Consider the following 12,907-nt stretch of genomic DNA (forward strand, 5'->3'; position numbering starts at 1 on the left):
TTTTGGTATTTTGTGGGTTTAGTTTCATTTTTTCTCAAAAAATTTCTAATATACCTTGTGATTTCTCGTTTGACCCAAAGGTTAATTAGGACTAAATTGTTTATTTTTTACATACTTGTGAATATCCCAAATTTCTTCCTATTTGTTATTTCTAATTTCATTCCACAGTCATAGGAAAATATACTTTGTATGATTTTAATCCTTTCTAAGTTTATTAAGATTTACTTTATGATCCATCATATATAATGTTCTATAAAATCTTGAGAAAAATGTATATTATGCGATTTTTGGGTAGAGTGTTGAATAGATGCCTGTTAGGTGTAGTTGTTTTATACTATGGTTCAAATTCTCTATTTCCTTGTTGTTCTTCTGACTTGCTGTTCTACTCATTATTGAAAGTTGGGTATTGAAGTCACCAAGTATTGTTGTTGAGTTGTCTATTTCTCACTTTAATTCAGTTTTTCCTTCATATATTTGGGGCTGTCTTGTTAGGTATGTCTGTGTTTATACTTGTTATGTCTTCCTGATGATTTGACTCTGTTATCATTATAAAATGTTCTTCTTTATGTCTAGTAATGCTTTTGTTTTGCATGTATTTTGTCTGTTACTAGTATATCTACTCCAGCTTTCCTGTGGTGCTATCTTAGTCACTTCATTGTGCTATCACAAAGTACCACAAATCTGGTGGTTTATATAAAACAGAAATGTATTCCTCACAATTCTGGAGACTGAAACTCTAATATCAGGCTGCCAGAATGGTCAGGTTCTGGTGGGAACCCTCTTCTGGCTTGCATACTACTGATTTCTTGTATCTCTTTACATGCCAGAAAGAGAGATAAGTAACTTTTTGACCTTTTCTCATAAGGACACTAATCCAGCTCTGAGGGCCATACCATCATGATCAAGTTACCTCCCAAAGACTCCGCCTCCAAATACCATAAAATTGGGATTAAGATTTCAGCATATGGGGACATCTGGGTGGCTCAGCAGTTGAGCATCTGCCTTCAGCTCAAGGCATGATCCTGAGATCCGGGATCAAGTCCCACATCGGGCTCCCTGCGAAGAGTCTGCTTCTCTCTCTGCCTGTGTCTCTGCCTCTCTCTCTCTCTCTGTCTCTTGAATAAATAAATAATAAAATCTTAAAAAAAAGATTTCATCATATGAATTTTGCAGGAGTTGGGTTGGTGGGGATGAACATTTATTTAGTCTATTACTGTTGCTATTTACATGACTATTATTTCCATTCTTTTATTTTCAAACTTTTTGTATATTTTAACCTAATATGTTCTATAGACATCATTTGATCTTACAGATAGTCTGAAAATCTGCATTTCGACTGGCTTGTTTAATGCAGTCACATTCAGTGTTATCATTGATATAATTGAATTTTTGTCTGCCTTTTTCTGTTTTCTATATTTCTCATGCATTTTTGGTTCTTCTATTCCTTCTTTATGGTCTTCTTTATTATTAAGTGAATATTTTCTAGTTAAATGTTATAATTCCTTTAATGATTTTCTCCACTGTATATTTTTAGTTGCACTAGTGCTTACCATGGATATCATAACCTGTCAGAATCTACCTAAGATTTATAGCAACTTAATTCCAATAAGATATAGAAATACTACTCCTCTGAAGCTCTATTCACCTATTCTCCTTTTTATGCTATTATTTTTATACATATTACATCTATATATGTTACAAACTCAGAAATACGTTGTTATAATTAGAATGTCCCCAATAAACTCAGATCCCTTAGGGAGAGCTTCAAAGCTCTCTGGTTTTATGGTTCTCCCCCACCACTACCCTGATTAAACCTCTGTGACAGTGTTCCAGAGTCAAGTGCAGGGGCAGGAACAGTGGCCTGCTTCTTTTGAAGTGACACTCTCCTCTATGAGCAGGGTCACAGGGAAGGACAGCAACATTTGGTCTCCTCAGCTTGTTTCTGCTATCATCAACCCTATGCTCTGTGGATGAGCTGTGGTTAGGCTGTGGTTAAGGTACTCTGTCGCCATGCCTGAGGTAGAGCCTTTTTCCTATGAATTGAGGTTGTGTGGAAAACAAAAGCCTTAGAATTCTCAGCTGTTTTAGGTTTGAATAGAGCTTCTACAACTTGGAACTCGGAAAGAGGGAGAGTGAGAAATGCTGGTGACCTTTTCCAGTGAGATGCTATAGTGCTCAGCTAGGAACTGGAGGGAGAAAGAGCTCTGGGTTCATGTCTGCTTCTACCTTGTGTGGAGCTTTTGTCAAGCTAAACGGGGAAGGGAGAAAGAAGGGAGTGGGTCATGGCTACAATGCCATAGATTCTTGCTGTTCATACTGAGATTTAGCTGTAGGTTCTTAGGCCAATACCCAGAGACATAAATTTTATTTTTTCTAAGTGTTACCAGCTATTGTTGTTTTGCTAGTGAGACCATCCACAGAGGTCTTCAAGCTGTCATTCACAAAGCCTCAGCATGGCATTGATTTTTTGAAGAGTCCAAGGTAGTTGTGCTTCCTATGGCCCACATTCCACATTTGTCTGATTATTTCCTTATACCATGTCATTTCACAGTTAATTATACTTGAGATAATTTTTTAAAGATTGTATTCATCTATTCATGAGAGATACACAGAGAGAGGCAGAGGGAGAAGCAGGCTCCCTGTGGGGAGCCCAATGTGGGACTCAATCCCAGGACCCCAGGATCTGTGACCTGAGCCAAAGGCAGACACTCAACTGTTGAGTCACCCAGGTACCCTATACTTGACATAATTACTGACATACTTCTTTTACTTATCCTGCCTTTTCTAAGATACCACTTTCTTTCTTTCTTTTGCCATTTTTGGATTTATTGAATATTGTCCCCTCCACTCCTTTGGAATTAACACCTCACTTATCTTCCTCTAAGGTTTACTCTAGGAATTAGAATATCTAAGCTGTATACTTTATCAAAGTCTAAAGTAATCAATACTCATACCCAATTTCTACACAATTACAGTGATCTTACAATACATTCACTCATCCTCCCCTAACTTACATTGTATTATCATTGTTTTTCTTTTAGTTCTATTTTTTTGAACACTGCATCTCTTTTTATAATTGTGTTTTATAGTTGCTATTTGTTCAAATTCATCCACAAATTTACCACTTTTTTCCCCATTACTTTTGATATTTTATACCTTACATTTCAATTTCATTTCTTTCATAAAAAAGAAGATACTCAAAAGATTTGGATTTCCTTTTGTGTAGTCTTGCTGGAGGCATACTTTCTCAGTTTTTATTTGTCTAAAAAATGTCTATATTTTTACCTTGTTTTTGAAAGGTATTTTTACTGTGTAAGAAATAAAATTTGACAGTTTTCTCTCAGTATATTAAAGGATGTCATTCTAGTCTTCTAGCTTCCATTGTACTTCTGAGAACTAATCTATAAATTAATTGTCATTCCCTTAAACACAATCCTTCTTGTCTTTCTTGATACTTTTAAAGTCTTGTCTTTGTTTTAGGTTCTGAGGTTATACTATTTTGTGTCTAGTTTGAGGTTTGATTTTTCTTCCATTGGATCTGTTAGACTTCTTGAATTACAGATATCTTTTTTTTAAAGATTTTATTTATCTATTCATGAGAGACACAGAGAGAGGCAGAGACAAAGGCAGAGGGAGAAGCAGACTCCATGCTGGGAGCCCGACGTGGGACTCAATCCTGGGTCTCCAGGATCACGCCCTGGGCCGAAGGCAGCGCTAACCTGCTGAGCCACATGGGCTGCCCGAATTACAGATATCTTTATTTCTTGAAAACTCTTTGCCATCATTTCTAACTCTTGTCCCTATCCCATTCCCTCTTTACCTCTTCTGTAAATCTAATTACCTGTATGCTATACACTTCCTCACTTTTTCTTCTATGCTTCTTAACTATTATTACACATTTTCACATTTTGTATAGAGTTTTAGATCTATAGTATATTATAGACAATTTCTTTTTTAAGATTTTATTTATTTATTCATGAAAGACACAGAGACAGAGGCAGACACAAGCAGAGGGAGAAGCAGCCTCCCTGCAGGGAGCCTGATGTGGGACTCGATCCCAGGACCCTGGGATCACGACCTGAGCCAAAGGCAGATGCTCAACCACTTGAGCCACCAGGCATCCCTATTATAGACAATTTCTATTAACTTTGTCATGTTTTAAACTTCACTGTCTCTCTTTAGCTGTATTTAGTCTACTGTGAAGCTCATCCACTGAGTTTTAAATTTCATAAGTTTTACTTCTAAAATTTATATTTTATTTCAGTTCAGCCACAGTACTTTTTTTTTTTTACAATTTCTTGGTTCATTTGTTTTTAGATTTTAAAAATGTCTTTCATAATTGTAAAAATAGTTATATATTTTGTGTCTAGTAATTTTGATATCTGAAATTTTTGTCAAGCAGTTTCTGCTGTCAGGTGTTCCTCTTGGTTTTTGCTTATGATATTTTGCTTCCTTGTATGCTTAGTGATTTTTGAGTAGCATATCTTATTTTCCTGTCAAAAATTTTTTTTAAAGTTTTAATTTATTTATTCATGAGAGACACAGAGCAAAGGCAGAGACATAGGCAGAGGGAGAAGGAGGTTCCCTGCAGGGAGCCCAAAAGCAGATGCTCAACCACTGAACTACCCATGGGGCCTCCAAAAAATTTTTTTTAGAATTCTTTGAAGTTTACTATGAAGGTATTCTTCTACATAGGATTTGTGTGTATTTCTACCCAGCCTCTGGGAGGTTAAAGCAAATTGAGTCTACTCTAAGCAAATTTGCATTTTGAGGTTCCTGGGCCACCCAGCTAAATGATAATTTGGATTGCAAATTTGTATGAAGGCCAGTTTGTGGTTATTCGCTCTCAGAGATGTTTTTCCTATGTATTTCTCTGCTGAGTGCCAAGATAATCTTTATTAAAGGTTCCTGGGGATGCAATCTTGGGGTACTTTTTAATGTATGAAACACCTTTACACTGAAGAAGTTGTGAAACAAGAATCTCAAAATCTCAGTTTGGTAAATGCCCTTAGGACAAAAGTAGTTTCATTAGTCGGTTTACTGTTTGTTTGTTTTTTTCTCTAGGGTTTGGCCTGATAAATCCTATTGTGCTTCTCTCTGATGCTTTAAGATAATTTCACATTTTTAAAGCATTTTTAGTTTTTTTTTAAAGCAGTCCTAATAAAAAAAATAAATAAAAAATAAAACAGTCCTAATAGGGGTGCCTGAGTGGCTCAGTGGTTGAGTGTATGCCTTCGGCTCAGGGCATGATCCTGGAGTTCCAGGATCAAGTCCCACGTTGAGCTTCCTGCATGGAGTAGGCATCTCCCTCTGCCTGTGTCTCTGCCCCTCTCTCTTTGTCTCTCATGAATAAATAAATAAAATCTTTAAAAAAGCCCCAGTCATATCAGTTGGGATACTTAACTAGCCACACGTTGGAATATTTCTTTTTTTTTGGCATTTTTTTTTAGCATTTTCTATGTCATTATTTTGTAGTGTATATATTTTCAATCACTGAATCAGAATTACCTAGAGATGTTTGCCAAATTTTCAGAATCCTTTAGCCAATTTCAAGCTTACTGAAACAGCATCTCCAAGATGGAGTCCAAGTACCTGAATTTTTGTGAGGTTCTTTGAGTGATCACAATGCATATAGAAGTTTGTTCTTATTTTTACTTTTAATTCTCATAGCTGTTTTTTTTTATTGTAGGAGCCTAAGATCTGAAGTTACTGTTTTCTATACTTTCCCTATCACCGTATGTCGAACAATCCATTATTTTCATATTTATTTGATATGCCAACTTTTATCATATAGTAAATGTGTGTGTGTGTGTGTGTGTGTGTGTGTGTGTGTGTGTATGTTTCTGGCCTTTCTATTATGGTTCATCAAGCTGTCTGTTCTTTGAATGATACCATACTGTTTTAATTACTGTAGTTTCATGATGTGTTTTACTATGTCATAATAAAAAATCTTCTATACTTTTTACTATTTTCACCCTAAAAATTACTATGGTTACATCATTTTCTTTAACAGTGTTCAGTGACTTTGCAGAATTAAATAGTTTTTCCAGTTTTTAAAAAGACTTTTTTTTGGCCTTATCTCCTACTATACTTTTTTCATATGGACTTAAGAAGCCCTTAGACTGAAGTACTTAATGTTTACTTTACCTGGCTCTCTGCCTACAAAAATTTTGTGTTTTAATCTTAGTACTTGTCGTGGCCATTTTTCCTCTAGAAATCTTTCTCTCCATCCTTCAGAGTTGAAGTCAAGTTTTTTACCTTCTTTCTCTACAGATCTATTATGAACACTCCCAGGCTCAAGGGAACTCTCTCAATTTTGACAGCAATTATTGACTATACTACTGCTTTTTACTTGGTAAATCCTACTGAATCACAGACTAAAACCTGGATGCATCCTAAAGAGATTATATTGTCCATCTTTGTCATTTTACCAAAGAGAAAAAACTAAGACCTAGGGTATGTGAACGATTCAATTATAGTCTCCTAATGATTCAATTATTGAGGTAAACTCAGAATGTATTTCTTATATTTTAGCATTCATTCTATTACCATTGTCTCCTACATCATTATTTCATTGTATTTACTTAGGCATAGGGTTTTTTTTTAAAAGCCTTGATTTAAAAAAAAAAAAAAAAACTAGAATGGAAGTTTCTTAAAGGTAGCACTCATGTCTACACATTTTTTAGTATGACTAATAGCCCTAATACTGTGCTTTGTGCTTATTGGGCACCTAATTAAAAGTGGCTGTTGGTAAAAAACAAGTTGCTTCATTATCCAAATGTCAAATTGGGACTCTTTCCTTGTGGGCATCACTGTTATAACTGTATGGAAAGTGGCATCTAGTGGTCAGTTTGTGTATTACAATGTCTTTAAACACCCTCTACCTTCCCTCAACCAGTGTCATTATCATTATGTAGGAGGACTAAATAGAATACAAATTAAATTTTAAAATTGAATTCAAACCATATATCATTTGTTTTAAGTAGCGACCTCTTTAAAGTATAGCTACATGTTAAGTAATAAAGAAGTGCAAAAAGACATTACTAATTTTAAAGAAAAATACTGTATAATTCCAAAATGACATGCACACATATTTAAAGTTATGTTGTTTGTTTACAAATTATATTAGGAGTTGGAGGATTTTGTTGGATACTAAGAAACCAGAAATGTAATTATAAAGAAAATTCACATAGTGTCGTCTTTATATTAACCAAATCCTCTCTTTCTATTACTTTGCATTATTCTCAGGAACTTAATTTATATTTTAAAAAGAAAGATTTCTTAGTGAAAGATGAAAATGGAGAGTTATACCATCTTTTACTTGTAACACCAGAAAACGATGCTCATATATTTACATTTAAAGTATAAACATACATTCCAAAGTCAAATGTTATTTTTAGATAAACAACCATTTTGGAGCATCATTATCCTTTACTCCTCCATTAATACTTGTAACTGATTATTGATAATATATACAATCTGATTCAGTGAGTATGACCATTGACAATTCTTAACTTGTGAATCAGTATCCTCTAAAATTTGTAAATTTGTACTTTGAAGTCTAGAATTCATGTTTACGCAAAAACAATATTGCATCTCTTAAATTAACCTTTGTTCCTGACACAGTTTAATGTAGTTTTTCTGTATGGAGTTATCCCTACCATTAGAGAGCAAGAATGTACTGTCTTTGTATCTTCTACCTGCACCTAACATTAACAGTGGCTGGCACATAACTGGTGATCAGTAAGTATTTGTTGAATTAGTTTTATATGTTGGAAGGAGCTGAGTCTTATTCATCTGTAGCAGCTAACGAGTTTTCTGGCCTCTAACAATGCTCAATTCATGTTTGATGAGGGAGTCTGTATAAATCCATTTAACTTGTAATGTAGTTGCTGTATAATATTAAAACCAGAGTATTATCACGTATGTATGACAAATAATAGCTGCATAATAGACTTTCGATTAGAGACATCAGGAGCATTTTTTTGTTGGAACAACATATTGCAGTGTAAGAGGTTGACTCCCAACATCAAGCTACTTTGTTTGCTTTTATCAGGAAAAGGAATGCGAGCATGTGGCTGGCTTCTAGTTGCAGCTGAGTGGGTTAGGAGTTATGAGTAGAAGGATGAGGTCAATAGCTTGATAAGTATTGGGGAAAGTATTCTGGTAGTGGTTGGAGTACAGGAACACATGGACATTGCTGCTATAAACATTGGGGTGCAGGAGTCTCAGCTTTTCACTGCATCTGTATCTTTGAGGTAAATCCTCAGTAGTGCAACTGCTGGGTCTTAGGGTAGCTCTATTATTAACTCTTTGAGGAACCTCCACACAGTTTTCCAGAGTGGGAAAGTATTCTAGTAGTGGTTGGAGTACAGGAACACATGGAATGTTGGGAAGGAGGCTAAAGTACTTTTTAAGTCACAGTCTTCCAAGGCCAAGCATTGATACACATTATTTGGTATTTACATCACATAAAAGTTTCTCTTATTTAATGAGAAGCATTATACTATATTGCACATAAATGGTGAGCTATCTACATATGTTAAAATAATTACTTTTTGTTTTTCTAAGCATTTCAGCTTTATGCCAGAGTATGAGGTAGATCTGGATGGCAGAAGTCATCTATTGTCTTCTTCTCTTATGGGTTCTTATTTTATGTTATTATTTTATTTTATTTTATTTTAAAGATTTTAATTTTTTAGTAATCTCTACACCCAGCATGAGGCTCAGACTCACAACCTCAAAACCAGGAGTCGCATGCTCCCCTGACTGAGCCACCAAGGTGCCCCTCTTGTGGGATATTATTTGAGAGCAGGATATTTTTTTGGCTTCAAGATCTCAATTCTTAATATGAGTTAATTAACTTATTAGTAGTGGTTCCTTAGAATATCTAGGCTGTGGGAAAATTTGTGGCAAAACTGTTGGGAGTCATTATAGACTGAGCTACTAGTGATGAGAGAGTGGAAGCAAATTTTAAAAAGTTGGTAAAAGATAGTACTATGTATTTTATGCCTGTGATTGCTCATAAATGTCAAGATACAAGCAACTTCAGCCAGTAGACATCTTTGGTTAGTCCAAGGTCATTCCTAATATAGATTGAAAGATCATTTCTTGCATGTGATGTTAGGACAAAAAGAGGAGTTCCTAAGAGCTTGGACAAGTGGCAAATCATATTACTGGGAAGTTGTTTGAATTCCTTTTTAATTTTTCATATCTTTTTAAAAAGATATTTTTCACTTTAAAATTATAAAAATTACATCTGCTTATTGTAAGAAGATCAAATGGAAGTGTGTACCATAAAAGGTGAAAGCTTCCCCAGAGGTAACCATTGTTTGCCTTTTGTTATATATTCTTTCAGGTATTTTTGTGCTATTTGGTTTTTAAGTCTGGATTGTTTAGTTGAGAAGTAAGTCAGAGATTAGTTTTCAGGCTCAAAATATTATTATCATTATTAAATAATTTTCCTCCCTTTTATTCGTCCTTATAGGCTTGCTATGGGTGTTCTCCAGGATCAAAATGTGACTGTAGTGGTGTAAAAGGAGAAAAGGTAAGACTTTATTTATTTATTTTTTAAAGTAAGACTTTAGACAAGCTTTTGAAAATTTAGTAAAACTAGTAAAATAGTGTTTTAATATTTTTTTAAACAAAATAGAGCTTCTACCTCAGCGACTAAGTAAATAAAATGAATTCCAGCATACTGCTTATTTTAGATAGCTGTAAGGATTAGACTATATCTCAGGGATTAGCAAACATATTCTGTAAAAGACTATAGAATAAATATTTTAGGCTTTGTGGACCACATAAGGTTTGTGTCATACATTTTTCTCTCATTGTTTAAAATAGCTCTTTAAGAGTATAAAAAAATTTCTTGGCTCTTAGACTATACAAAACAGATTTCTTATTGCATTTGGTCTGAGAGCTATAGTCTGTCAACCTATGATCAATCTTGTTGAACTCACTGACTTAAGAGGCAAAAGAAGGGAAAAACACTTAAGAAGGAACCTAACATCAGGCTACTAATCTGTGTTGGGTAGCATGCTAAGCAATTTCATATATTTTTATCTAGTCCATGTAAGTTAATGTTTGGTGAATCCTTATTTTTATCTCACTTTTCCCATAGCAGAACCCCTATTGTATATATGTGATAATTACAAAGTAAGTATTGGTGAGGATTAAATAGCATAAACCGAGCCACTCTGAGTCAGTGACTGATAGTGAAATTAGAAGATTAAAAAGGGATACTGAATTGTGGCCTAAAGAAAATTATGCTAGGAAAAACAGGTTCATACTCTATTCTCCATTGTCTGAACTTTGTATGTATAGGGAAAGATTCATACCTCCCACCAGAAGGATAAAAAGTAACAGGTAAAAGTGATCCATAGTTAAGAAGACGACTCATGAATGCAAACTAACTCTGAAATAACAGAGATATAAGAATTTATACACAAAGATTTAAAGGAGATAGGATAAATATATATGTTGATTTAAAAGGAAATGTACTTCTATGAATGATTTAAAGGGAAATGTACTTCTATGAATGAAAAAATATAGAATCACAATAGAGCACTAGAAACTAAAACGAAGAAAATCTAGATTTATAAGAAAGAACATTTAACCACTTGGACTTTTAACAGCAGAATCATCACAATGTAAGAAAGGGTCAATGAATGTAAAGATGAATCAGAAGAAAGATCCAGTCTGAAGAAAGAAAAGAGAAAAAAAGGAAACAAAAAGATAGGGCCTCACTGAGGGGGTGGGGATATTCTCAAATGGTTTAATGCAAATGTAAATGGAGCTCCATTTACAGGAGAGAAGAAAACAGGAAAGAAAAATGAATGATAATTAACGGGACAGTAGTAATGACAAGAATTTCTCACACTTGATAAAAAATATAAATTTACAGATATAAGAAACTCAGCACACCACAAGCAGAATAAAAATAAGACTATACCGAGGCACATCATAATGAATCCACTGAAAAACAGAGATTAAAATAAAATCTTGAAAGAAGCCAGAGAAAAAATACCTATTACATACAGGAGCTCAATGATATGAATGATGATGGGCTTCCAATCCAAGAGAATGGATATTATACAATACTGTAAACACATCATTAAAGAGTTGAAAACTCTGCAAACATAATCATTACATATAATGAAAATGTACATAAAAATAAAGACAATAAAAAAACCACACTTTTTTGTATATTTTTTATTGGAGATTGACCTGCCAACATATAGTATAACACCCAGTGCTCATCCCGTCAAGTGTCCCCCTCAGTGCCCATCACCCAGTCACCCCATCTCTCCACCCACCTCCCCTTCCACTACCCCTTGCTCATTTCCAAGAGTTAGGAGTCTCTCATGTTTCGTCACCCTCTCTGATTTTTCCCACTATTTTTTCTCCTTTCCCCTATGATCCCTTTCTCTATTTTTTATATTCCTCATATGAGTGAAACCATATAATGATTGTCCTTTTCTGATTGACTTACTACACTCAGCATAATACCCTCCAGTTCCATCCACATCGAAGCAAATGGTGACTATTCATCATTTCTAGTGGCTGAGTAATATTCCATTATATACATATACCACATCTTCTTTATCCATTCATCTTTCGATGGACACCAAGTGTTTCCATAGTTTGGCTATTCTGGACATTGCTGCTATAAACATTGGGGTGCAGGAGTCTCAGCTTTTCACTGCATCTGTATCTTTGAGGTAAATCCTCAGTAGTGCAACTGCTGGGTCTTAGGGTAGCTCTATTATTAACTCTTTGAGGAACCTCCGCACAGTTTTCCAGAGTGGCTATACCAGTTCACATTCCCACCAACAGTGCAAGAGGGTTCCCCTTTCGCCACATCCTCTCCAACATTTGTTGTTTCCTGTCTTGTTAATTTTCAGCATTCTCACTGGTGTGAGGTGGTATCTCATTGTGGTTTTGATTTGTATTTCCCTGATGGCCAGTGATGCGGAGCATTTTCTCATGTGCTTGTTGGCCATGTGACAGCTGCTCATAATATATTTTTTAAATGGTTTGCATTTCCTTGGTATTGGTTGTGATCTCTCCTCTTTCATTCATGATTTTATTTGAGTCTGTTTTCTTTTTAATACGGCTGGCTAATGGTTTATCTATCTTATTATTTCTTTCGAAGAACAAACTCCTGGTTTTGTTAATCTGTTCTACAATTCTTCTGCTCTCTATTTCATTGAGTTCTGCTCAAATCTTTATTTTCTCTCTTATTCTGCTTGGTGTACGTTTTATTTGCTGTTCTTTCTCCATTTCCTTTAGGCAAGGTTAGCGTGTGTATTTGAGGAGCGGAGCATTTTCCAATATTTTGAGGGATGCTTGTATTGTGATGCATTTCCCTCTTAGGACCGCTTTTGCTGTATCCCAAAGATTTTGAACTGTTGCATCTTCATTCTCATTAGTTTCCTTGGATCTTTTTAATTCTTCTCTAATTTCATGGTTGACCCATTCATCTTTTAGTAGGATGCTCTTTAACCTCCACGTGTTTGAGTTTCTTCCAAATTTCTTCTTGTGATTGAGTTCTAGTTTCAATATGGTCTGAAAATATGCAGGGGACAATCCCAATCTTTTGCTATTGGTTGAGACCTGATTTGTGACCCAGTATGTGGACTATTCTGGAGAAAGTTCCTTGTGCATTTGAATGTGTATTCAGCTGTCTTTGGATGTAAAATTCTGTATAAATATCTATGAAATCCATCTGGTCCAGTGTATCATTTAAAGCCCTTGTTTCTTTGGTGATTTTATGCTTAGAAGATCTCTCATTTGCAGAAAGTGCCAAGTTGAAGTCTCCTACTATTAGTGTATTATTATCTAAGTATGTCTTTACTTTGGTTATTAATTGATTGATATACTTCTCACCTCCCACATTAGAAGCATA

General features: G+C 34.8%; 1 protein-coding gene across 3 annotated transcripts in view; it reads left to right on the top strand.

Annotated features, from left to right (window-relative positions):
• COL4A5 (collagen type IV alpha 5 chain) overlaps nucleotides 1–12,907 on the top strand; it is a 266,238-nt gene that overhangs the window by 92,724 nt on the left and 160,607 nt on the right. For all 3 annotated transcript variants that reach the window (XM_049107518.1, XM_025431466.3, XM_049107517.1), the window contains exon 2: nucleotides 9,488–9,547. In XM_049107518.1, the coding sequence (XP_048963475.1) occupies nucleotides 9,488–9,547 (60 nt within the window). The remainder of the gene's footprint in view (nucleotides 1–9,487; nucleotides 9,548–12,907) is intronic.

This window comes from Canis lupus, chromosome X, assembly GCF_003254725.2.
Source record: "Canis lupus dingo isolate Sandy chromosome X, ASM325472v2, whole genome shotgun sequence".
NCBI lineage: Eukaryota > Metazoa > Chordata > Mammalia > Carnivora > Canidae > Canis > Canis lupus.